Source organism: Thecamonas trahens (assembly GCF_000142905.1).
Source record: "Thecamonas trahens ATCC 50062 unplaced genomic scaffold supercont1.50, whole genome shotgun sequence".
Classification (NCBI taxonomy): Eukaryota; order Apusomonadida; family Apusomonadidae; genus Thecamonas; species Thecamonas trahens.
This window is the reverse complement of record NW_013657630.1, coordinates 206820-230564: the sequence shown is the minus strand read 5'-3', so window position 1 is coordinate 230564 and position 23745 is coordinate 206820. Positions and strand designations below refer to the sequence as shown.

The 23745-nt window shown below is 64.9% G+C and overlaps 9 protein-coding genes across 9 annotated transcripts; 6 read left to right on the top strand and 3 right to left on the bottom strand.

The window, feature by feature from the left end:
* Positions 1-779: 779 nt before the first annotated feature.
* AMSG_09529 (dual specificity phosphatase 1) lies at positions 780-4984 on the top strand (the record flags this gene model as incomplete). Its single annotated transcript, XM_013898911.1, has 4 exons — positions 780-828; positions 899-1887; positions 1911-4693; positions 4777-4984. The coding sequence occupies 4 exons, from the start codon at positions 780-782 to the stop codon at positions 4982-4984; spliced, it is 4029 nt and encodes a 1342-aa protein (XP_013754365.1).
* A 9-nt stretch (positions 4985-4993) lies between these two features.
* Positions 4994-6761, bottom strand: AMSG_09528 (uncharacterized protein; the record flags this gene model as incomplete). Its single annotated transcript, XM_013898910.1, has 2 exons — positions 6583-6761; positions 4994-6078 (listed from the first exon to the last, which is right to left on the bottom strand). The coding sequence occupies exons 1-2, from the start codon at positions 6674-6676 to the stop codon at positions 4994-4996; spliced, it is 1179 nt and encodes a 392-aa protein (XP_013754364.1). The 5' UTR covers positions 6677-6761.
* An 841-nt stretch (positions 6762-7602) lies between these two features.
* On the top strand, positions 7603-9508 carry AMSG_09527 (monooxygenase; the record flags this gene model as incomplete). The annotated part of the gene is made up of 2 exons (XM_013898909.1): positions 7603-9060; positions 9144-9508. 2 exons carry the CDS (start codon positions 7603-7605, stop codon positions 9168-9170), a joined length of 1485 nt encoding a protein of 494 aa, XP_013754363.1. The 3' UTR covers positions 9171-9508.
* Positions 9091-15421, bottom strand: AMSG_12269 (uncharacterized protein). The gene is made up of 4 exons (XM_013898928.1): positions 11581-15421; positions 11109-11234; positions 10427-10961; positions 9091-10397 (listed from the first exon to the last, which is right to left on the bottom strand). Exons 1-4 carry the CDS (start codon positions 15407-15409, stop codon positions 9305-9307), a joined length of 5583 nt encoding a protein of 1860 aa, XP_013754382.1. The 5' UTR covers positions 15410-15421; the 3' UTR covers positions 9091-9304.
* Positions 15422-15771: 350 nt separating this feature from the next.
* Positions 15772-16148, top strand: AMSG_12268 (uncharacterized protein; the record flags this gene model as incomplete). The annotated part of the gene is made up of 2 exons (XM_013898927.1): positions 15772-15789; positions 15873-16148. The coding sequence occupies 2 exons, from the start codon at positions 15772-15774 to the stop codon at positions 16146-16148; spliced, it is 294 nt and encodes a 97-aa protein (XP_013754381.1).
* Positions 16149-16366: 218 nt separating this feature from the next.
* AMSG_09524 (uncharacterized protein) lies at positions 16367-17905 on the top strand (the record flags this gene model as incomplete). Its single annotated transcript, XM_013898908.1, has 2 exons — positions 16367-16418; positions 16635-17905. The coding sequence occupies 2 exons, from the start codon at positions 16367-16369 to the stop codon at positions 17903-17905; spliced, it is 1323 nt and encodes a 440-aa protein (XP_013754362.1).
* A 77-nt stretch (positions 17906-17982) lies between these two features.
* Positions 17983-19539, bottom strand: AMSG_09523 (uncharacterized protein; the record flags this gene model as incomplete). Its single annotated transcript, XM_013898907.1, has 2 exons — positions 17983-19134; positions 19237-19539. The coding sequence occupies 2 exons, from the start codon at positions 19537-19539 to the stop codon at positions 17983-17985; spliced, it is 1455 nt and encodes a 484-aa protein (XP_013754361.1).
* Positions 19540-20621: 1082 nt separating this feature from the next.
* Positions 20622-21391, top strand: AMSG_09522 (leucine-rich-repeat protein). Its single transcript, XM_013898906.1, has one exon. The coding sequence runs from the start codon at positions 20649-20651 to the stop codon at positions 21309-21311; it is 663 nt and encodes a 220-aa protein (XP_013754360.1). The 5' UTR covers positions 20622-20648; the 3' UTR covers positions 21312-21391.
* Positions 21392-21622: 231 nt separating this feature from the next.
* On the top strand, positions 21623-23732 carry AMSG_09521 (uncharacterized protein; the record flags this gene model as incomplete). The annotated part of the gene is made up of 3 exons (XM_013898905.1): positions 21623-21803; positions 22136-23635; positions 23704-23732. The coding sequence occupies 3 exons, from the start codon at positions 21623-21625 to the stop codon at positions 23730-23732; spliced, it is 1710 nt and encodes a 569-aa protein (XP_013754359.1).
* Between the last annotated feature and the right edge of the window lie 13 nt (positions 23733-23745).

Here is a 23745-nt window from a genome sequence, read left to right as displayed (position 1 = left end):
ACACACACACACACACACACACACACACACACACACACACACACACACACACACACACACACACACACACACACACACACACACACACACACACACACACACACACACACACAAAGACATACACGTGTGGGGGAGATTTGTCAAGCAAGCCACCGCTGTTGCTCAGGTGAGAACTTCGGTACCCACACGGACTCACACACACACACACACACACACACACACACACACACACACACACACACACACACACACACACACACACACACACGGAGACGGACGGACGGACGGACGGACCCGCATCTGGAGATCGACGACTTGAAGAAGGTTGTCAAGGCGTGATAGATAACGAACATCAACGCCCGCGAGGTGTACCCACACGGACACGGACACGGTCACGGACACGCACGAAGGCAGGCACAGGAGATCCCTGGCTGCTACGTGGAGTTGTACCTTTGTTGGCTGCATTAGGTGGTATTCGGTGGTATTCGGCGGTATTCGGTGGTATTCGGCGGTATTCGGTGGTACTCTTCACCTTTGAAAGATCTGACGTTGGTGGTCTTGTTTGGCACAAGTGCTCCCCCCCCCCCCCCTTGTGTTGGCAACTGACTCAGACTCGAGCTGCCAAGCCTCGCCGAGCTGCACATCCTACACTCACGTTCTCGCTCGCTCTACTCTCCTTCGCTGTGATCAAGCCTCGCGTCGCCTGCTACTCGCCCAAACACGCGCAAGATGATCCCGTCCTCTCGCCACCTGGCGTCATGCTCATTGCGGCGAGAGGCATGGCCGCAGGCTACAGCTCCGCTGCATTACGACAGACCGCTGCTCGCAGTTGATCCTCCACTTGTGGTTGAACTTGCCCGCGGGCAGAGCTTACTGCTGCCGACGCGCGCTCAGACAGCAGCTGCCAATGACTGGGCACTCGCCCACGAAGCACCGCTGGCAGTCGCGGTTGTGGGCACGCCCGAAGAGCAAGAAGAGGAAGAGTCGGGCTCGGGTTTGGACTCGTCGTCCAGCTCGACTCCGCTCTCAACCTCGTCGCCGCTCTCGTCACTCCAGTCTGCGAAGCAGTCAGTCCCATCGCAACCGTCGGTCCGTGCCACAGCTTCAGACATTCCGCTGGGTACCCTCTCGTTGCCAAGCCCAAAGACGCCTCGGGCTCGAGTCGGGTCAAGCTCTGGAGGGTCGGTTTCGTCACGCGCGTCGACTCGGCGCTCGAGCGATACCCCCGACTCGTCGACGTCGATGCTGTCATCGGCGCAGCCGTCGCGTTCTTCACGCACCTACTCGGGCTCGGCGTCCGACTCGGAGAGCTCGCTCGGGTATTCGGGCGCCTCGCAGTTGCGGACGTCGCGGACTGGCAGCGGGCTCCGGTCGCGGACCTCGTCGTCATCGTCGTCGCCACCGCCGACCTCGGACTCGCGCTCACGCTCACGCTCGCCAGGTACAAATCGACGGCAGACCCCGCGGCTGGGCCACTACACCTCCAAATCGCTGATGGAGCTCCCGGTCTCGGCCCGCAAACCTCCGCGAATGACCAAGCTTCCGCCCGCGCTGGGACTAGACCTCTCGGCAGTGGGCAAAACGCGGTCGTCGATGACCGCCACAGCGCAAGCGCGCAAGTCAATTGAGACGGCGGCGTCGAACCTGACCCAGCTCTTCCCGTATCTCTACATTGGTGGCCTCTCATCGGCGTCAAACAAGCAGGCCTTGGTCCACGCCGGCATCACGCACGTCATCAATTGCGCGTACGCTCCGCCGCCCGAAACCGCGCCGCCACCTGGCGACGTGCCCGACGTGTCACCGGTCACTACGCCAATGGCCGTCTCGGCGCCGAACTTTGCCTCGCAAGAGACCAAAGCCAAGCTTGAAGCCGTGTCGCGGCTCATGGTTGTCCCGTCGTTTTCCCAGAGACGTTTACCTACACGAACGTAGTCCTCGCAGACATCCTTCACGCCGACATTCTCGCTGTCCTCTACGAAATCATGGAGATCATTGACTCGGTGCGGCGGGCCGGCGGCGCAGTCTTTATCCACTGCCGGCTGGGCATCTCGCGCTCAGTCGCCCTCTCTGTCGCCTGGGTTATGCTCCTCAACGACTGGGACTATGCCAAAGCTCTTGCATGGGTCCAGACCAAGCGGCCCATCGCAAGGCCCAACGTCGGCTTCACCTTTGTTCTGCAGGACTGGTACGAACGATGCCACCGGCCAAAGAAGGCGCTCGCCGATGCCGGCCCGCGCAACACACAGGTCCTTGTCTACGCCATCGAGCCACAGTCGACCAAGCCCGGTGCCTCGCCGTTCCTCGTCGCCCGCATCGTCCCGCACACCGACCCGCGCCTTTTTGCCGTCAATGCCTCGTCGGCATTTATCCTCCACGGAGCCGACAACAAGCTCTACACCTACTGCGGCCACGAGACGCCGTCCGACTACCGCGCCGCCATCCGCAAGGCCGTCCTCCGTCTGCAGCTCTACGAGGGCGCCGGGGACCGCGTCAAGGTACCAGCCAATGCCCCACACATCTTTGCCAACCTCCTTGTCGACTCGGGCGTCAAGCCGCAGACTCCATGGGCCAAGTTTGACGAGCCGTCGACCCGCGAGTCGCACCTTCTCACCCTCGCCTCGGGTGGCTCGGTCGCCTCGGCGGGCGCTAACACGAGCAGCGACCTCCACGAGTCCAACTCGTCGTCGCACTCGTTTGCCGTCTCGGCCGGAACCTCGGCCGCTTCGACCGATAACCTCGCCGCCAACCCAGTGGTCAGCACCGCCGCGTGGCTGCTCTCGCCGTCGCGCCGAGCAGACGGGGCCGTAACCAACTCGGGGAGCTCCTGTGCGTCGAGTGAGTCGGGCTCGGGTCGCACCTCGCCAACGCCAAGCCCTGGCATGTACTCGTCGACGGATGCTAAGGCACTCGCGGCGCTGCCGGAGGCCCATGTCATCGACGTTCATATGCTGAGCAAGCCGCGCAAGGCCTCGATCGCCACCTCGTCGCTATCCTCGGTCCATGCGCCGTTTTCGGCGCCGCTGGCGTGGAACCCCGGACGGCTGGCCAACGTCTCGCTCGCCGTCCCGGCCCCGAACGCGACGGTGAAGACCAAAGCGGTTGTGCGGCGGGCGCTGACCTCCGACCATCTTGAGGCCAGTCATCAGACGGTCCTCCCGGTCCCTCTCCGCATGCCGCCGCCAACGTCGGAGCTCCGCCTCGCGGTCCAGTTCCTCCTCGTCCAGCGGTTCCGCTCAGACCGGCCGAAAGCGGCTGTTGCCTCGATGCTCGACCTCGTCATGGGTTCGGAGCCGACCAGCATCCTCGCCCACCTGCATGTGACGTCGACGGAGCAGGCGCTCTCGGCCGAATGGCGCGATGCCCACGGGGTGCGTGGCGTTGTCCGCGCCTCGCGTGCCGCGTCGACCCAGCCCGGCCCGGACCTGCTCAACACGCCACGCGACGGTGTCGACACGCCGACGCTCTTGCAGCTCCCGCTCGTCGACGAGGTGTCGACAGACCTCGCTCTGGTGGCGATTGACTTTATGGAGTTTGTGGCGTCGGTCGCCTCGCACGGCGGCAAGGTTGCCGTCTATGCCTCGTCTGGGGAGACGCAGGCGCTTGCGCTCGCCGTCTGGTGGGTCGCTACCTTGCTCAACATCTCGTATCACGACGCCCTGGCCCTGGTCATGCTCAAGCGAGGGGCGCTGATCGGTGGGTCCGGGGCGGCGTCGGCCGTCTCGCCGCACTTTCAGAGCCAGGCCCGGGCCTGGCACGAGGCGCGGCTGGCGGCGTTTGGTCATTCGCTCGATGTGGCGCACGCCCGGTCGATCCTGGCGGCGTCGATGAGCGAGAGCTCGCCCAACTCGGCACGGCTTCGGCGCGAGCACTCGACAGTGACGACCTCGTCCACCGGCGACTACGCTGTGGCGCAACTGACCGACATGACTTCGGACTCGCCAAACGACACCCAGGCCGACCTGCGGCTACCAATTGCCATGTCGGCGACCCGCTCGTTCAAGTCTGGGACGGTGGGCTCCTCGTCGGAGCGCTCCGACTCGTCGGCGGCGGCCGGACCGGACGAGCTAACCGGATACTCTGCGCCGCGGACGGCACAGATAGTCAGCGAGCGGCGGACCCGGGTGTATGCCATCCAGGAGCTGTGCCCGGGTGCGTCGGCTTCGCTTCCTGTCGCACGCGAGCTGGACGTTGCCAAGCATGCCTCTCTCTTCTCGCTTGACGTCGAGACCTCGGCTCAGTGCCTGCTCATCCACGATACCTCCAACAGCCTTCATTTATTTGCCGGGCGAATGGCGCCGCCGACGCACGTTGCCAAGCTGCGCGAGCACGTCCGCCGGCTGCAGTGCTGGTTCAATGCCGGTCTTCTCCTCAACGCCGTCGACGGGACCAAGTCGTCACAGCGCCGCAGCATTGGCCGCCGCGATCAGTCCAAGTTTATGGCGGCGCTGGTGCTCGCCGGCGTGGTGCCGACCAACCCGTGGTCGTCGCCGTCGCGGGCCGGAGGCTCGGGCGAGCTCTCGACCGAGGCTGCCGCCGTCCTAGTAGAGAACCGCATGGGCCGCAGGGTCTCTGTCTCGGGCTCGCTCCTCCCTGCCGACACTCGCCCGCCAGCAGTCATTCGGGTGCCACGTGAATCGTCGCCCAAGTCGCTCGGTATGTCGTCGGATGAGTCGATGTCGCGGGCGCCCGAGTCGTCCATCGTCATGGATATATCCATGACGCTCTCCAACCACGCGCTGCCCACCACAGAGTCAGGCGTCCACTTCACCTCGTCAGCATCCAAGGTGCAGACTCGCGGTCGACGCCGTGGAACACCGAACCGGTTGTCTCGACGACCGACTCGTCGCAGCTCACCCGCCACTCGTCGGCGGCGGCTGTCCACCCGGCTGACGCAACGACTGTCGCGGTGGCGGCGGCGCGAAACGCGGCCCACCCGCCGCCGCAGAACTCGCGCTCACGCGGCTGCTGCTGTGTCATCTCGTAGTGCGATGCCTCACACATCATAAACGCCGAGCGTGCGCTCGACTTGCGCTCCGCACCGGGTGCAGGTCTCCTGCGTGGCGGCGCAGCCGTGGCACGTCGTCACGTGGCCGCACGGCAGCGAGAGCGCAGCCCGGTGCGAGGCGGAGCAAAGAGTGCAGCGTCGGGCGAGCAGGGCCGAGATGGCGATCGGACGGCCAGCCGGTCGGCGGGAGGTGGGCGCGTCCGCGCTCGTGCGACTGTCGTCCTCGCCTCCTGCCCTCGTCGGCACAGTGCCGTATGAGGTGCGCGAGGACGGAGCGGGCGCGGTGGCGGCGACAATGCCGACAACCGCGTCGACGGGTGAGCGGCAGAGCGGACACCGAGCCGAAGATACCAGCGCCATTCGCTGCGAGCATGCCGGGCACACACCAGCATGCCCGCAGGGGACGAGGATGGCCGAGCGCGGGGCGTCAAAGCAGATGACGCAGAGATCATCGCCGGCGTCCGAGGCCGACGAGCGCTTGGCCGAGGCCGACTCGCAGCTCGAGGCCGATCCGTCGTCTGAGCCTGAAGCGTAGACGCAAGGCGGGGCCGCGTTCGGCGGGGAGTTGGGCCGGCCGTGCGCGTCGAGGAGACTAGGTGGGGCCACAAAGAAGGCGACGTGGTAGGTGACGAGGGCGACGCGGAGGCGGTGGACGACGGCGAGGGTGACGCAGCCTGCGACAAACAGAACTGAGAGCAGGGTGACCGAGGACCAAGTGAACATGGGATCACAGGCAAAGGGCTCGAGGGTCTGATGCGAGCTGCTGCTGTGGCTACTGTTGTTGCTCTCGTTGGCGTCGGCGTCCGAGGCATCCTTGGTCGTGCCGGACTTGGAGTCGCAGCTCGCGAACCAGGTGCGGACAAGGAAGAAGAGCGAGAGTGCGACGTAAATCATGCCGATGACGCCGATAAAGAGCACGATCTTGAGGCGTGGCTCGGTTGCGCGGCGGATGGAAGAGCGCGCGTAGACAAGGGCGCACATCGCAATAGCGAGGATGCCGGCGATGGAAAGCAGCGACGAGACCGTTGCCGAGGTCGATTCGTGGTAGCCGATGACAAAGCCGGCGTGGATGCCTGTGGATTTAGGCGTCCGATCAGTACGTCCGTCGTGGTCGTGGTCATCATCATGGTCGTGGTCGTAGTTGCCATCATGGTCGTGGTCGTGGTTGCCATCATGGTCGTGGTCGTGGTTGCCATCATGGTCGTGGTCGTGGTTGCCATCATGGTCGTGGTCGTAGTTGCCATCATGGTCGTGGTTCATGGTCATAATCATCATCATGGTGGTCATCATTATCATCATCATCATCATCACCATCATCATCATCATCATCATCATCATCATCATCATCATCATCATCATCATCATCATCATCATCATCATCATCATCATCATCATCATCATCATCATCATCATCACCCCATCACCCCCACCATCACCACCACCAACCATCACCACCACCACCCCCATCCCCATCCCCATCCCCCCACCACCACCCATCACCCCCATCCCCGTGAGTCCCCCCTCCCCTTCCCCCCTTCCCTCACCGCACGTGACCGTCACCGTGACCGCCTCCTTACCCAGATACACCACCGTTAGCAGAGTCAGCGTCTGGATGAGCTCGTGTGAACGGACAGACAACCGCATCATCCCTGAAACAGGCGAAGCCAACATGACTCTCCCTCTCCTCCTCTGCCTCGCCACTTTGCCCACGCCTCGCTGCTCGTCAACGCCGCCCGTGAGAGAGAGAGACGTCGTGTGGCCGTCACCGAACTCGTCGCTGTCGGCCATTTCGCTCGTCAAAGAAGGAAGCGTCACGAAAATCGTTCCGCACCTTTGCGCCTACGGTTTTTTTGTCGCTTTTGGATACGGGCGGGCATAGCTGATGGTCCACGTCGCTGATGGTGGATATAGGGGAATGACAACGTTGGTCGTGGAAAGAAGTGTCGGGAAACAGTGTTGGATGCTGTAGCTTGAAGAGGGGGAGGAGAACTATTTGTGGATAGGTCTGGGGCGCGGCTGTAACCCACCTAGTGCATTTGATCACAGATCGCTGTGTCATCGCAATCGCATTTTCCGTCTAGCAGCAGCACAGCGTGGACTCCGATCCGTGTCGTGGACACTCTGGTCTACATCAATAATCGATGTGCACCTACGTGAACGGCTCTTCATCTCGAAGCACCGCATCCATCTGCAGCGCTATCCCTGTCCCCAAACGGGATACATATCCACAGCTGAAGCCACCAACATCGCACCTGACCTTCCATCGCCTACATCTGCCGGAGACGTGCCCGGCCGATAGCCCTACACCGCCCCGCGCAAGGCTACACAAGCTGATCACCCCCTCCCCCCATCCACACCCCATCCAACGACCCCCGAGCATGAATGATGACCTCCCCCCCCCCCGTCCCTCCCCTTCCCCACCCACTTTACCAAGCTCAGCATCCAATCCGCTGGGCTGGCATCATCCACATCCCGTAGTCGATCGGCCTCGTCCGGCGGGACCAACGCGTCAGCCAAAGGCGGCCGGCGTCTGCGTAGGACGGATGGCTACGCGACTCAAAGCGGAGAGAAGAAGGTCGAGCGTGGGGTTTGGGGTGATGCTCGGACGGAGAGTGCATATTGTGGGGGGAGGACCTGTGGGACTGGTCCTGGCCAACCTCCTCGGCTCGTATGGCGTGCGAGTGACTGTGACGGAGCGACGGAGTGAGGCAGAGCTCTCGGCTCATCCGCAGGCTCATTTTCTATCTTCGCGCACTTTGGAAATATTCTCTTCGCTCGGCATAGCTGATGCCGTATATCGTGCCATTGAGCCGGTTGCGTGTTGGAAGGACTTTGTGTATGCTCGTGGTGTTGATGATCTCGATCCCATCGCTCGCTACGATCACATCGCTTCGTCCGTCTACCCGCTCTCGCCCATCGCTCCGCCCACCGACCACCTCGAGGCCACCGCGCCAACTCTTGACTCTTGCGATCACTCTCACCATGGTATTCATGACACTCTGGTCGGCCCCGATGCCTCGTTTCTCTCGTCGGGATCGCTCCAAATCGCCCATCCAGTCCATTTTCCGTCGTCGGCGCTGATGCCGATGCTGCTGGAGCGGCTGCGCTCGCCCGACGTGGCAAAGTTCGTCGATCTCCGGCTAGGGTCAGAAGTCGCCTCTATTGATGATGCTGTACAGAGCGTTGGTGCGTCGGCGCTCGGCGATGACGTCGTCGTTGTCGCTGCAGACGGCGCCCACTCGACGCTCGCCGACGAGGCTGGCTCGGTCCTTGTCTCACCGGATCCGCGGTTTCCAGCCGGCAAGGCACTCCAGTCGCTGATCAACGTGCACTTCTTCATCCCGCCGCACGCTGTTGAGCTGGCACACCCAGCCATGCTGTACTTTGTGTACAATCCCGAGTTTGTCGGCGTCCTCGTCGCCCACTCGCTCGCCCGCGGCGAGTGGGTCGCCCAGATCCCGTTCTTTCCCGAGTGGCAGGACCTTTCCGCACTCTCCACCACTCGCGCCGTCACCGATGCTGTCCTTGCTGCCTTTCCGGCCGCCCGCGCCTCCGGCCGCCTCACCCGCGCCCACATCGATGTGCGTTCGGCTGCCCCGTGGAGCATGCGGGTCGGCGTCGCCGGCAACTACGCCCCGATGCCCGGCCTCGCCCTTGCCGGCGACGCCGCCCATCAGTTTCCACCTGCCGGTGGCTTTGGCCTCAACACTGGCATCGCCGATGCCAGCAACCTCGCTTGGCGCCTCGCACGCTGGGCATCGGCAGAAGCTGACTGCACTCAGTTGGCGCCGTCGCTGGCAAGCTACACCGCCGAGCGCCGGAGTGCCGCCCAGGCTGCCGCCAACCAGTCGATGGCCAACTACGAGCGAGTGCTGGCGGTGACGAGCGCCGTCGGACTCAGCCCTGGCGCGGCGAGCATGGCTCAGTCGGCCGCGACTGCCCTCCCGCTCCCAGGCCTGCTCAAGAATGTCATCTTCGACTCGAGCGTCCGTGCCGCCAAGTACGCTGCGCTTAGCTCCATCTCGCCCTCGCGCGCCGCCGCCGTCAGGAACCTCGTCGAGTCGGGCAGCTCCATCCCGCTCCTCTTTCCGCACCTCGACCTCGGCTTTACCTATCCGTCGGCGAGCGGCGACCACAGCAAGCTCCCGCCGTGGCATCCGGATGAACTTGCGCCCGGCCGCCGCTTCCCGCAGCAACCAACTCATCGCGCGGGTGAGCTGGGCGACAAGGTGCTGGCGTGGCGCGGCCGCTCCGCACGAGTCCGGCCGGACGGCGTCGTCGCCCATCTGGTCGAGTGAACTAGATGCACGGACAGAGCCGTGAGGTCGATGGATGAAAGGCTGTACAGAGCGGGAGCTTGGGCGTGATGAGACACCGGCCGTAGCTCTCGTGGGCACGGTCCGACACCATGCACGGGATCTCGTCACCGATCTCCATGCCAAAGTCGGCGCACGGGAAGGCTGCGTCGAGCGCGGGGATCTGGTTGATAAAGTCAAAGGCGAGGCCATCGCAGCGGGTGGCGTTGGCCTCCATCGCCGCCGCCGCTGTCGCGCACACTGTGGTGCACGACTCGCCGCGGCCGCCGGCGACAACCACCATGCCCGGAGGCGGATGGAGCGCGTGTGCCTCGGGCACGTACGGCGATCGCCGCGCATCCACAATGATGAACAGGTAGCCGTGCGCAAAGAGGAGCCACGCCCGCCGATGCTGCGCCCGCGCCTCGTGCCAGATACCAAACACAGCCGAGAGGGACGGGAAGGCCTCGCGGGTCGAAACAATGACGTGCACGAGCGGGAGCTTGTCGCTGGCTGCCGCCCGCGGATCAAACGATGTCAGCGCTAGCCCACTGCCGCCCTCCACCCCGGTCACGGCTACAGCATCCGACTTGAGCTTGTCAAGCACTGTCCGCGAAAACGTCGAGCCCGAGTACGGGTTGCTGCCCGGGCCGACGAGGCCGTACACTCGCCCACGCCTTGCGTCTGCCACCTTACGGGGATCCAGCGGCGGCGGGAGCCAAGCCGGCACGACGAGATTGCCGGTGGCCAGCGCGGCGGAGGTCGGATCTGCGGCGGCGGCGACCCAGGCGTTGATGAGCGCGGCGTAGTTGGGGAGGAGGAGGTAGTCGAGAGGGCCGAGGTCGACGGGCGAGCCGTCGTGGAAGGCGATGTTCTTGAGGTACTTGTTGTACGAGGCACGGTCCATGTTGGCGCCGACGTCGCCAAAGTTGAAGTTGCGCGCGACAAGCGGGCAGACGCACTCGCGGCCGCGCGAGGTCGAGTACAGTCGCATCCAGTGGTCCCAATGATTGGCCGGCCACTTGGGCGAGAGCTCGCGCCACAGATCGGCCGAGAGCATCCAGCCGAGGCCGGAAAGTGTGAGGACCGGAAGAGGACTCTCGGGTCGGTGGCGAGCTCCTTGAACCCGTTGTCGTTCCACGATGAGATGCACCAGATGGTCTCGTCGCGGGCAAGTAGCTCGGCCGTCGCCGCAAAGTAGGCAAAGAGATCCGGCGCAAACTCCATGTCGTCCTCCAGCAGGATGACGTGCGCATACCCGCGCTCGAAGAAGAGCTTGTCCAGAATCCACTTGTAGTGCGCTGCGAGATGGACAGTCCCAGCCGCCGCTAGCGCCAGCCGCGGATGGTGAACCACCTCGATGCCTGCCGCCGCAAACTCGTTCCCCTTCGCCACAGCCGTCGTCGCCGGGTCCTTCCCGTCGAGCGAGACGAACAAGTCCATCTGCTCCGCTCCCTCAACTTTCACCAGCGATCGCAACGTCCGCTCCAGAAACGCCGGCCGATTGTAGCCGAGCACCACTGCCGCCGGCGCCTTGAGCGTTTTGCCGCCCACGTGCACATCACGCAGCACTCGCCCGTCATCTGGTCGACTCGAGGTTGGCAATGGCGACGCCGACGGTGACGCCGACGATGACGACGACGGTGACGGCGGCGATGACGCTACAGGCGGAGGCGGCGAGGAGGGACGCTGGATGTGCTGCGGCGCGGGCGATAAAATGTGTGGGTTTTCCGGTAAATTGCTCGGTGTACTGGTCGGCGTTGTTGTCGGTATTGTGTCGCTGATCCCCTCCCCTTCCTCCCCATCACCCCTCGACCCGCCGGCAGTCGACGACGGCAGCGGGTGCGACGAGGTCCGTGGCCCTGGCATGGGCTGCTGGACCGAGACAAAGGCAAGGACGGTGGAGAGGGCCCATATGACAAGAAGGATGGCACCTATGACCCGTAAGCGGGTGAGGCGGGGGTAGGCCATGGGGGGGGGGGGGGGGGGGGGTGGGGGGGGGGGGGGGGGGGCTGTCACTGGCCACTGGCTGGCACTCATGCTACTGGCGCTGGCTGGCACTCATGCTACTGGCGCTGGCTGGCACTCATGCTACTGGCGCTGGCTGGCACTGGTTGACACCCGTACTGTTGGCACTCACCCTGACTGGCACTGCCACTGCTGCATCGCCCGTTTCGACTACGCCGACATGCACAAGCGCATCTGGGTAGCAAGCCGTTTACTACTCAGAAGGAATTAGGCAGGGAAGGAGAGATCGCCGTCACTCCCACATCCGGATACTCGCCCCGGCAGACTGTGCAGCAGCAGACTGCGCTGATTGCTCGTCCGCATGAAAGGCAATCGCATCCGCCACGTTCCAGTTGAAGAGCGCGAGGTAGTACTGCGCAGTCTCGCGGCCCTCGCCCGTGGCCGCCACAAACTCTGCCAGCCGCTCGCCATGAGCAGACGCTGGCGTCCGTGCCTCCACGCGGAAACCGGTCATCGCCACTGCGGACATTGCTCGCGCGCTGTTGTCTCCGCTCGCCATGGGTGAGTACAGCTCGAGTACGCGCTGCTCACCGCTGGCGCTCGCGGGCCCGCGCGTGCTCGGCCCGCCCATCTGCAGCTGGAATCTTGTCCGCAGCCCACGCCGGCCAGCCAGCTGGCCCTCCGGCCGGCTGCCGCCCGACGGCCCGGCCACCACTACGTCGTCGCCGCTGTCGCTGCAAGATCCGTCGAGCATCACGCCTCGATCACCGGGCTCCGGTACCACCACCCCGTCATACATCGCCGACGGTGCAACCATCGCCGCCCGCTCGCGAATCTCTTGCAAAAGTGATGCCCGCGGAACAACCACAAACTGCGGCGTCTGTGGTGTCTGTGGTGATGGCGCGGCTGCGGCAGCCGCCGCGGCCGCAGCTGCTGCTGCTGCTGCCTGGGCCTCGGCCTCGGCTGCCCGTGCAGCTGCTTCCGCTGCCTCCCGCGCCGCCCGTGCATCGGGATGGTTCTCCGGGAAGCACGCCCAGCAGTTACCCTGGCCGGAGCACTGGTGGCACGGTCGCCCGGGCTCGCACACTGGGCAGATCGGGCAGTCGCACCGATCATCGCAGAACAGCTGGTGGCCGTGTGACTCGTGGTGGCACTCGCCGTACGGGAGCAGCGAGGTGTAGCAAAAGTGGAATCCGCATCGTGTCCCGTCGTCGCGCAGGCCCGGGCATCCACCGCCAGGCATGATGTGGTGACATGCGTGTCCGCGCGAGTGATTGATTCGCGTTCCGCACTGTGGACACGCCTTGGTATTCTCGCGGATGTACTCCTCCGTCGCCATCACAGACGCAAAGTCGGCTCCAGCCTCGTGCCGCGCCGCCGCGCCTGCGCAGTCCAGCCCGTCGTGATCAAACCAGAGCATTTCGCACGAGACGCAGAACGCCGTCTCGCATCCGGTGCACTCAACCGCGAGTGCCCGCCCGCTCTTGTGCACCTTTCGCCGCTTCTGCGTCTCCGCACTCGCCCGGTCACCCGGCAGCATCGACACCATCGAACACGCCGGGCACGTCACCACCTCGCCTGGCGAGAACGCCTGCAGAATCTGCTGCCGGATAAACCTCCGCCCGAGCTCAACAGGCACCACCATTCGCCGCACGAGAAACTCGATCGCCCCAGACGCAACGTACGACCGCTCCTCCACGCCGTCTGCCCGGCACCCGGGACACCGGGCAGGGAACTGGTTTGAGTCCAGGATCGCCTGTAACGAGTACGCTGCACATGTCGCACAGAACCCATGTCGGCACTCGCGGCCCACAAGCCGGACCGTCGACGCCTCAAACATGCACACCGAGCACACCGGATCGGTGTGCGCCGCCACCTCGCCCTCGCCGACCTCGTCCAGTGCAACCACGTCGTCGCTTTCGGGGAAAGCAAAGGCTCCGCGCCCGCCGCTGCCACCGCCCAGCGGCGTCGGTGCCGTCGGATCCCACACGTCCTCCCGCGGAATCGACAGATCCAACTCGGCCTCTTCCACCGCCGCCAGATGGTCGCGGTGTGCCTGCAGCAGCGCCTGCTCTCGCGCGTGCTTCCGTGCAGTCCTGGCACGCCTTCGCCGGGCCTGCCACGCCTTCAGCAGCGGCACAACAAATAGCCACACCACCACACCCGCCATCACCGCCATGCTCAAGCCGCCCATCACAGACCAGGCCATCGCTGCCTTGGCCTCGTGGCAGACCCCATTGCGTCCGCATCGTGCGTTGCTCTGGCACTGCCACGAGCTCTTGCACCTTGTGTAGCATGCACCGAGTCCAGTGTCACACACAAAGCCGCCGCAGCGCACGTCGTCGATCACACTGCACATGCCGCCGTCCCCGTGGCTTCCGTCGACCTGTGGCACCCTCGTCTCGCCCCCGTACCCGAGGTATAGCCCCGTCGGCAGAACCACTGCCACAACAAGCATCATCACTGTCGCCACAAACACCGGCATCCGGTCGCAGCAGCCCTCATCGTAGTCGTCGTCCGAGATGCCCACTCCGCGCCGCGAGTGCGGCACCATGCCTATGAGCCAGGCAAAGCCAGCCCCGCACACGCCCGCCACTCCTATGCTCGCCGCAACAAGTACCACCGCAACATATCCCGGCTCGAGCACCTCCCGCCGGATCCCAGGCGCGCATTGCCCATCCGTTGTGCACCCGTACCCGGCGCCGCACTCGACATCGCGCTCGCATGATGCATAGCACCGCCCTGCCGCAGCGTTGCACAGGTACCCGGCACATCTCCCGTCGTGCGGCACGGCACAGCTGACATTGCTCATCACAGCAGTATGTGCCAGACCGGACAGGTTGCGTCTCGGTACCGCAATAAACAGCAGCAGTCCTGTTGCAACCACAAAGGCCGCCGTCACCAGCATGCCCACCATCGGTCCGTTGACGTCAAACTGCCACCACCGGTGCGAGCGACGGAACCGACCCACGTTGTCGGTGTAAACCTCGGCCGCAAAGAGTCCGTACGCGCAGCAGGTACATGCCGCGGCGAGAACTCCGCCGCTGCACGCCACCGCCGCTACCATCCACCACGCCACAGCCTGCACTTGCGGCTGGCTGGTGGACGCCGGTGCCCGACATCTCCCCTTGATGCAATCGGCCCCGTCGACACATTGGTCGTTGTGCTCGCAGGTCGTAAAGCAACTCTGCTGCCGCACGTCGCAATAGTACGGCGTGCAAACTCGCGCCTTTGGCATCGCACACCGCGGCCCACTCCCAGGCGTAGACGGTACAAATGGGGTGTAGAAGAGGCAGAGTCCGAGGCCCAGTCCGACCGCCACCGCCACAAAAGCCCAACAGCAGCACTCGGCACTGTACACCTCCGGGTCGTCCATTTCGGGTGCCGCTCGTGCCAGGCACGCGCATCCGGCCGAGACAACCACCGCAGCCGCCAGTGCCACTCCGATGCCGCCGCCGATCGATAGCGGTGTCGCCCGCAACGGCACGTCTGGTACGCACACTCCGCTTTGCGAGCACACCGCGCCAGGGACACAGTGCCAGTTGGACGAGCACGCCGCAAGGCACTTCCCAGACCGGCCGACGTCGCACCGGAACGGCGCGCACACGCCGTTCCCGGCACACACGCTGGCGTTGGTCGGCGGCATCGGCGCCTGTGGAATGTCTCGCTTCACCTGCGTGAGCGTGATCGGAATGGCCACAAAGCCGGTCACCGTCAGCACCGCCACGCAACCCAGTACCGCCAGAAACGACGATCCAGCCGACGGCCACACTCCAACAAAGCACAGCCCACAGCAAAGGCAGAACGCCACAGGCACGAGGAGCGAGACTAGCGCCACGTAGTTGCTCGAGAGATAGAGCTCGGGCGGGGGCTGCGTCTCACACGCGCCGCTCTTGCAAAGCGCGCCCGATCGACACTCCCCATCGCTGCGGCACTCGGTGAAGCACTGTCCAACACGGACATCGCAGTAGAACGGCTCGCAGGCCAGCGCATCCCTGCCCGTGCACATCTCGCCCGATCCAGCCGCGTCGGGCAGCGGTACGCTCCTCCTTGCCAATGCCAGGATGACCGCAGCCACAACCATCGTGACCACACTAATGAGCGCGATGGTCAACACGCTAGCGATCGAACACATCCCCATCGGATTCCACAACGATTCCGGACGTCTGGAGCCAGAGCAAGCCCATACCACAGTAGCAGCAAAGACGGTGACGATGACAGCAATGAGAACGGCGAGAGCAGCGGTAGCAAAGGGCGGCAAGAGTGGCAAGTCTGGAAAACGACCAGAATTGCGTTGCATGCAGGAAAAAGTGACGCCATCACAAACATATCCCAGATCACATTCATCATCACTCGTGCATGAGCCAGGTCCCACCGCCAAAGGCGCAAAGGCGACATGTCGCCGGACGGCCACCGCGCCTGGCACCATACCCACCACCACCACCACCACCACCGCCGCAACCGCAGTTGCAACCGCAGCCAGGCCCACTCTCCTTCCTCTGTATGTACACCTCGTCATCGGTCCCCTCGCCATTCCTGGCCTCACCAGGTTGGTAGAGTGTAGTGCCAGCACCAGCACCGTCGGGCGTCGGTCGGTCGGCCAGGTCGGCCAGGCCATCCATGACTCGGTCGGCCAGGCCATCCATGACTCGGTCGGTCAGGCCATCCATGACTCGGTCGGTCAGGCCATCCATGACTCGGTCGGCCAGGCCATCCATGACTCGGTCGGTCAGGCCATCCATGACTCGGTCGGTCAGGCCATCCATGACTCGGTCGGTCAGGCCATCCATGACTCGGTCGGCCAGGCCATCCATGATTCGGTCGGCCAGGCCATCCATGACTCGGTCGGCCAGGCCATCGGTCGGCCAGACCATCCATGATTCGGTCGGTCAGACCATCGAACACTCGGTCGGCCAGGCCATCCATGACTCGGTCGGCCAGACCATCGAACACTCGGTCGGCCAGGCCATCCATGACTCGGTCGGCCAGACCACTCCGCCAAGTGATTCCGTCGGTCGCGTGAGTCGGTTGGACAGGGACGACAGGCGGGCGGCATAGCAATCAGGCAGACGCATCTCTTGTGGCAAAGGGTGCGAGGATGGCAGACGGCGAGTACGAGTACTACTACGACGAGTACGAGGTGACCGTGGGTGTAGAGGACCAAGCTGGTGGTGGTGGTGGCGGTGGTGGCGGTGGCAGGGACGGGAAGGCGTCGCGGGCACGGGCTGGGTCACATGCTGGACCGCATGGCTCGCATGGCCATCGCCGGAGGAGTGGATCGGTGGCGACACGGGGTGGCAAGGCCGAGGCGGGTGCAGGTGGAGGAAATGCTGCGGGGAGTGGTGGTGTGCAGACGGCGGGTGCAGGTGACGAGGAGGCGGTGAAGAAGGCGCTGGTGGCGGCGGTGGAAGGCGTCGCGTCGCTGGAGGGTATGACACTCGAGGCGCTGAGGGCGGCGGTCGAGGCTGGCTCGCGGGTGGCGGAGATCAAGGTGGCGGTCGAGGCCGAGCGTGAGGCACATCGGAAGAAAATGGCGGCGCTGGAGGCCGAGTTGGTGGAAGAGGAGAAGCGAGCGGCTGCGCTGGAGGCCGTGGCTCCGCTGCTGAAGCAGCTCAAGCCGGCGCCGGCGGCTGCGGGTGATGGCGGTCCGGCGCGGGCGTTTTCGCAGGCGCACCTCTCCAAGATGTACCGGATGCTCGGACCAGCGGGTGACGCTGATCATGTGGTGCCGGTCAAGATGCTCGAGTTTGTGACGGCGGATGGGTACGCCAACGTGGGCAAGCTCGCGACGCAGTACGTGGCCGAGACCGCCGTGCCGTTCCGGACGGCCGAGGCCAAGATCCTGGCCCGGCTGGTGGAGACTTTTCCAGAGACGGCGGAAAGGCTGGTGGCATGCAAGGGGCTGGTGGCGCGGGCGATGGTGTCACTGACGGCGCCTGCGGCGCCGGCGTCGATGGCGTTCGCCGAAGCATCGCTGGTCGGTCTCCTCCTCCACCAGGAGACCCAGCTTCCTGTCGAGGTGGTCGCCACGGCGTTTTCACCTCAGGTGCTCGATGCGCTGCTGCTAGCAGTGGTGGCGCACGAGACCGATCCGGACGAGACCTTGCTAGACGCGCTGCTGCGGCTGGTCCTGCTCGTCAACGTGGCGGCGGCGGGCGATGAGGGCCCGGGCAAGCTCTCGCTGGTGGTTCAGGCACTGCTACGGGCGAGCGACGTCAAGGCTGTGGTCGAGTACGTGCCGCGGCTGTTCAACGGCGGGCCGACTGGGTACCACAGCATGGTAGCCGGCGAGCCTGTGCTCAAGATGCTGCTGGACATCTTTGCCTCGCCGGCCTCGCTCAGCCTGCTCTACCCCAATGACGTCCATGTTGTGCTCAACGTCATTGTCCGCGAGCTCAACAACCTCGACCCCGAGTCACCGAAGCGCATGTACATGCTGCGCATCCTTGAGGCCTACTTTAGCAACTCGGACTATGGCAGCGGCGCCGAGGAGCCGTACAAGATTGCCGAGTTCCAGACTACGCTCGACTCGATCCACTCGGAGGACGGCGAGGCGTCAGAGATGTCGCGGCTCATGGTCGAGGCCATCTACATGTCGTGCGAGGTGCTGGCGACGTGGCGCCCGCCGGCGCCGTGATGCCGGGGCCCGTCGGCGTCTCGCAGCATGGTTTACAAGTTAGGGCGCAGGCGCCCGGCTGCGAGGTGTGGCTGTCATCACTCGCACTTGTACACCTCGATGTCGAGCGATGCCCGCTCGGCGACGGACCAGAAGGCCTGAATGACCCGCGAGCGGCAGTGGGAGAACTGGCAGACGCGCAGCTCCCAGACGGCCTCTTGGCGCGGAGTGAGCTGGCTGAGGAATCGCGACATGAGCGACTCGGTGGCATCGGCTTCGGCCTGAATGCTGGCCTTGAGCTCGTTGAGTGCGTTTGCAATGTCGGCAATGTCGGGAATGTCCTTGACAGCGTCGTTAAAGTCGATGCCCTGTGCTTTGAGCGAGGTGTAGAGGCCAAAGTTGGAGTGGAGCAACGCCTTGACCTTGGCGGTGGTGTCATGCCGCTGGCGGATGATGGCCGTCATGGTCTCCTCGTGCTCGGAGCGAAGCTGGTCAATGACGGCCTGCTGCGCCGGCGAGAGTGCGAGGTAGTTGGCGGTCGAGAACTTGCGCGCCTGAGCGACGGGCGAGGTGGGCTCGGGTGACGGCGAAGGGTTGGGCGACAGCGACGGCGGTGATGCTCCCGCTGCCTCGCTTCCGCCCTTGGACAGCTCGCCTATCGCCTGGGTGATGGCTGAGTACTCGTCCTTTGCCGGCGAGCCAGCAAGGGCCTCGGCCTCGATCTGGCGGAGGACATCGGCCTGTGAGATCTTGCGCGGTGCCCGGAGCGCCCGGAGCTTCTTGAGGTTGGCGGCAACAACAGCCTCATCGTCGCCGTTGACAATGTTGCGGTGGAGTAGCTCCACCAGTCGGACTTGCTGGTCCTCAACCGAGAGTGTCGACGGCGACGGCTCGTCACCGGGTGTCCCGCTGTCCGAGACGTCGTTGGCGTGGGCCTGCAGTGCCTCAATCTGGCTCTTGAGCGCCTCGTTCTCCTCCTGCAGCAGCACAACGTCGACAGCCGCGCTGCCCGAGCCCGCCGCCGCCTTGAGTCGCTCATTCTCGGCGCGCAACTCCTCCAGCTGCTGCTCGATCCGCTGCACATACTCACGACGACGCTGGCGGTAGTTCTTGGACGCGATGCGGTTTTTGGCAGCGCGGCGCTGCTTCTTCGCAACCGGAACGGCGGGCGCGTCAGAGGCCGACTTGCCGCCGGCCGGTCCATTGCTCGCGTCGCGTGCGCGCTTCCGCCCGCTCGTCGCAGGCTTCACCTCTCCCCGGTGCGGGTGCGTTGACGGCTCAGAGGCAAAGAGCCCCCCCGACGCGTGTGGGCTCGGCAGGTCGAGCTGGAGGGTGAGGTCATTGCTACCGACGGGGTGGCCGGGCAGCGGCGGAGTGGCCAGAGGATGTGCCAGATGATGGGTCTGCGGAGCGCGGAGCGCAGCCGAGACGAGCGATGGCGCAGAGCCGCTGGACGAGTGCTGATAGTTGAGCGCAACCGTGGGATCGCGGACAGGGACGGCAGCCGAGGGATTGTCGGAGAACATGGGCGGGAGAGTGGTAACCGGGACGGTGTCGTCAAAGTGGGCAATGGCCGCCGGTGCCCGATACGATGCGCCATGAAAGGCATACGGCGGAGATGGCACAGGCTCGCCGCCATTACTCGCCGCCGTCATCGCCGTTGTCGTCATCCCCGCAGTCCCCGCCGTTGTTGTCTCCAGCTGTGGTGCAGGACGAGTCGGTGTCGGTGTCGGTCCTGCCAGAGGACTCATCATGCTCTCGGCAAAGAAGTCGAGCATGGCGCTGTCCGTCGGTCCGCCCACCAATGCCATGAGCTCTGCCAAGTCGGACGCTGTCGGCGTCAAAGCAGACTGCATAGTGTGCAAAAGGTGGGTAGCTGGGGTAGGGTGGGGTGGTGGGTGGGGCGGTGGGGGAGGGGGCACCCCTCCCCGGAAAAGCCGAACCTGGTCCGTCCGTCCGGGTCAGCCGCCTTTTCGCCCATTCGCTCCCATTGTCACCGAACGTTTGCGAGAAGCAAAGTGAGACGACGTACTGCGACACGGCGTTTAATCGGGTTTGGTCAAAGGGCGGGAGGGAGGGGCGATACAGAGGTAGTGTGGAGTAAAGGGGCGTGAAGGAGGAGGCGAGGAGGGGGGAGGGGGAGGGGGGGAGGGTGGTGGGTGTGGAGATGTGATGGGATGGGGGATGAGGATGGGCTCGTGATCGTGATCGGGATGGGGATGGGGGAAACGGATACAGAGCAGCGAGTCGCGGGGCTGGAGGAGAGCGGTGGCGGTGATGGGAGGTGGTGGGTTCATCCATGACGGGCCATGGCGGTCGTGGCATGGAGCAGGATGGTCTTGTAGAGTAGTCATATTCTCCGTCTTCTGCACGGGCACGTGCATGGGTGCGTGCAATACCACCATGGCCAACACCGTACAGCGTGCACGAGCCGCCTAGCGAGTGCCTCAGCCACAGTCAACCGGCTAGAAACCACACCACAAACACACATACATACATACATGCAGCAGTCGCAACAACACGCCCCATGCTGTACCGTCTCCAGACCTCGGTCCGTGCAAGGCGTGCCGCAGAGGCATGACATGACATGGCTTGGCTTGGGGGACATTCATTCTTCTGTTCCTTCGAAGAAAAAAAAGAGCACTCAGCACAGAGGGGCGGCAGAGGAGGGGAGGGGGGGGGGGGGGGGGGTGGCAAGACAGGGGGACGCGAGCGGCGGTGGTGATGGTGGGCGTGTGGAAGACTTGTCTTTGTGTGGTAAAGTATGTGGAAGACGTACCTGTTTGGGCTTGCTGCTGTGGTGCTGGTGTGCGGGTGCGTGGGGACGTCTGCGCTGGATGCGTCCGAGGTGACGGCCCTTGGCGCCATGCAGGCGCAGTGGGGCAAGGCGCTCGGTTGGACGGGCTCGCCTGAGGATGCGTGTGCCACAGATGGGGCATGGCGCGGCCTGCTGTGCTACTCGGGGCATGTGGTCAACATCTATCTCGGCGGTTACTCGCTCTCGGGCTCGCTGCCGGCGGCCATGGGCGGGCTCTCGCATCTGGAGGGCCTCGGCATGGCTTTCAACGCCCTCGATGGGCCCATTCCGGCCTCGTTTGCCAACCTGCTCAAGCTCAACGTCCTCGAGCTCTCGTCAAACGCGCTGACTGGGACCATTCCGGCGAGTCTGCTCTCACTGCCGAGCCTCGAGCGGCTGGCGCTCGACACCAACTTTCTCTCCGGCTCCCTCCCTGCTCACAACATCTCGACGAGCCTGATCTCGCAGGGCACCTTTGATGCCTACCGCAACGAGCTCGACGGCACCATCCCGGATTGGATTTGCTCCATGGGCTCGAACAAGTTCGACATCTCGTCCAACTCGTGGTCCTGCCCGCAGCCGGCGTGCTGCCAAAACGGCTCAAACTCGCGATGCGGTCCGTGCCTCTAGCTCACCTGCAGCCGACCGCGGCCATGGACGGAATGTACCCTCCCGCGAGTGTATTTCCTGCAGTAAAGTGAAAGCAGAACAGAAACGGCAAGGCCTGGGCATGGCCACCATCTAACCATCTAGCACGCCCATCTGTAGCCAACACCCGCAGCCGAACCAACCACCACCACCACACCACACCCATAGAGCGCCCAGCTCGCGACCTAATCCCTCACGTGTGCTGATCTCGCGTCAGATACTCATGTTGGCGGCAACAATGATGACGGGCAACATCACCTCCACCTCCGCCCCCACCTCCATCACTCCTCTCCATGTCGTTGTCGTCCGGGCCGAGCATCTTCGAGGCGGCGTCGCAGGGTGACGCAGTGCCACTGACCGAGGCACTGGTCAGCGGGGCCTCTGTGGCAGCCACAGACGCAGAGGGCAACAGCCCGCTACACCTAGCCGCATACGCACACCGCCTGGCAAACGTCCGCATCCTCCTCTCCTTTGGTACGTCTAACCTGCCTCCCTGCGCACCTCTGCCCGCTGCTGCCGCCGGCCCTCCTCCTCCCGCCAGCCACCAAAGAGCCCTTTTGGCGCCTGCACCCGCTGCGCTTGTCCGGCCGCTAGCGTGGCGGGGCGGCTGACTGCAGTGCGCTCCGCCAGGATGTGGGAAGATGTTGTGGGGAAGGTGGCCCGTGCCGGGTCTGCTGTGTGGGAGGAGGTTGGGGGGGGGGGGGGGGGGGGGGGGGGAGGGGGGGGAGGGGGGGCGCCGGAGAGGGTCAGGGGAAGCGCAAGCCACTTACGACCCAAAACTGGGGCGGGCGGCGACTTGGGTGCAGGCGCCGACGTCAAGGCTTGCAACGGCAAGGGATGGACACCGCTGCACTTTGCGGCCATCGCCGGAGCGATGGATGTGGTGCGGGTGCTGGTGGATGCTGGCGCGCCGCTGGATGCCGCGACCAACGATGGCGAGCGACCGCTCGACTTTCTCAATCTCTCCGAGGATGAGCGGGCTGCGATGGAGGACGCGGCAGCGGCGGTGGCGGCCCGCAAGGAGGCGATCGGCGCAGACATTGCTGGTGGCTCGCTCGACCGCATGCTTTCGGACACGGTAGCGGTGGTCGAGTCGGGCTCGATGGTGTTTGAGCACGTTCTCAACACTGTCGACGAGCAGGGCGATGCCTACGCCAAGCTCCTTGCCCGCGCCCGCAAGCCGATTGTGCTGCCATCGGCAGGCGCGCGCAAGGCCGAATCACAGTCGCAGTCCGCCGGCGAGCCAGACGACACGGCGCCGCACGGCCAGTTTCTGGAGCGGCTGGCGTCGCCCGACGCCCGGACGGCTCCGGCGCCGTCGCCGTCGCGGCGAGTGGGGGCCGCTCAGGTCACCGACTCGGAAGCGGTGGTCGAGGCGCTCGCGGGGCTCGATGACGATGCCGAAGACGTGGCAGAGCACTTTGATGCTTGGGCTGCTGACATGAAGGCGGTGTTCATGGAAAAGTTTGGCTACGCGCGGAGCGTGCTGCAGGCGCGGTTCGACAGCATTCTGGCCGAGACCGAGGCACGGCATGCGGCGGCCGAGGCCGAGCTGTGTGAGCGCATTGCCATGCTCAACGAGCGCGTCGGTGTGCTCGAGAGCGCGCTGGACGAGTCGGAAGCCAACGTCCGGGTCCTCGACGCGCACATTATCAAGCTCGACGAGCAGGCGATCGAGGCCGACCGCGAGGCTGCGCGGCGGCTGGGTGAAGAGCGGCGGGTGGGTGTGGCCAAGTCGATGCATATGGTGCGGCACAAGTATGCCCACTCCGTAATGCGGCGAGTGCTTCTGGCATGGCATCGGCACGCGGCGAAGAAAAAGGTGGCGTCAGTCGAGCGCGTGTGCGCCATGCGAGTGGAGGAGGCGACGCGGATCGTGGTCGACGAGTACTCGGAGCGGCTGGAGACGGCAGAGGCGCGGATTGCCGAGCTGGAGGAGGCGCTGGCGGCAGCGCAGTTTAACAAGAAGCACTTTGAGGACCACATGAAGTCCGCGTTTATGCGCGGCGTCTCGGCGCTCAACATCGAGGCCATCGAGCTGTTTGGCGGCAAGCCCGAGGAGTATGGCTCGTTTATGGCCGACGTGCCGTCATACGACGGCGAGCGGGGCTCGGTCGACGCGCCGGCTTCGCCGCCGCGCGCCTCGAGCACCGCCATCTTTGCCGACACTCTCTCACCAGCCGGCGACATGTCCGGCCTCGGCCCGCGGCCGACGTCATCGGTCCGCTTCGAGACTCCGGCCTCGCCGCGTGTTGTCCGCCGCGGCGTGGCTTCCCGCGGCCCGCAAGCCGCCCCGGTGTCGGCCCGTCGCGCCCTCGGCCCGCGCGCGCTCCGCGGCCCGCCAGCGCCACACCCGCACCCGCACTCGGCGCAGTCCAGCGCCCGCCGCAAGCGCCGTCCTGAGCGGGAGCGCGGC

What these genes read in the sequence shown, in the direction of transcription:
- AMSG_12269 (XM_013898928.1), bottom strand. Translation starts at nt 15,409, where the DNA reads ATGGGGATGTGTTCGATCGCTAGCGTGTTGACCATCGCGCTCATTAGT. An exon ending in TGCACAGTCTGCCGGGGCGA is followed by an intron (nt 11,235 to 11,580) that starts GTATCCGGATGT and finishes TACGGGTCATAG; the next exon opens with GTGCCATCCTTCTTGTCATA. An exon ending in GACTGCCGGCGGGTCGAGGG is followed by an intron (nt 10,962 to 11,108) that starts GTGATGGGGAGG and finishes CTCCGCCTGTAG; the next exon opens with CGTCATCGCCGCCGTCACCG.
- AMSG_09522 (XM_013898906.1), top strand. Translation starts at nt 20,649, where the DNA reads ATGTGGAAGACGTACCTGTTTGGGCTTGCTGCTGTGGTGCTGGTGTGC.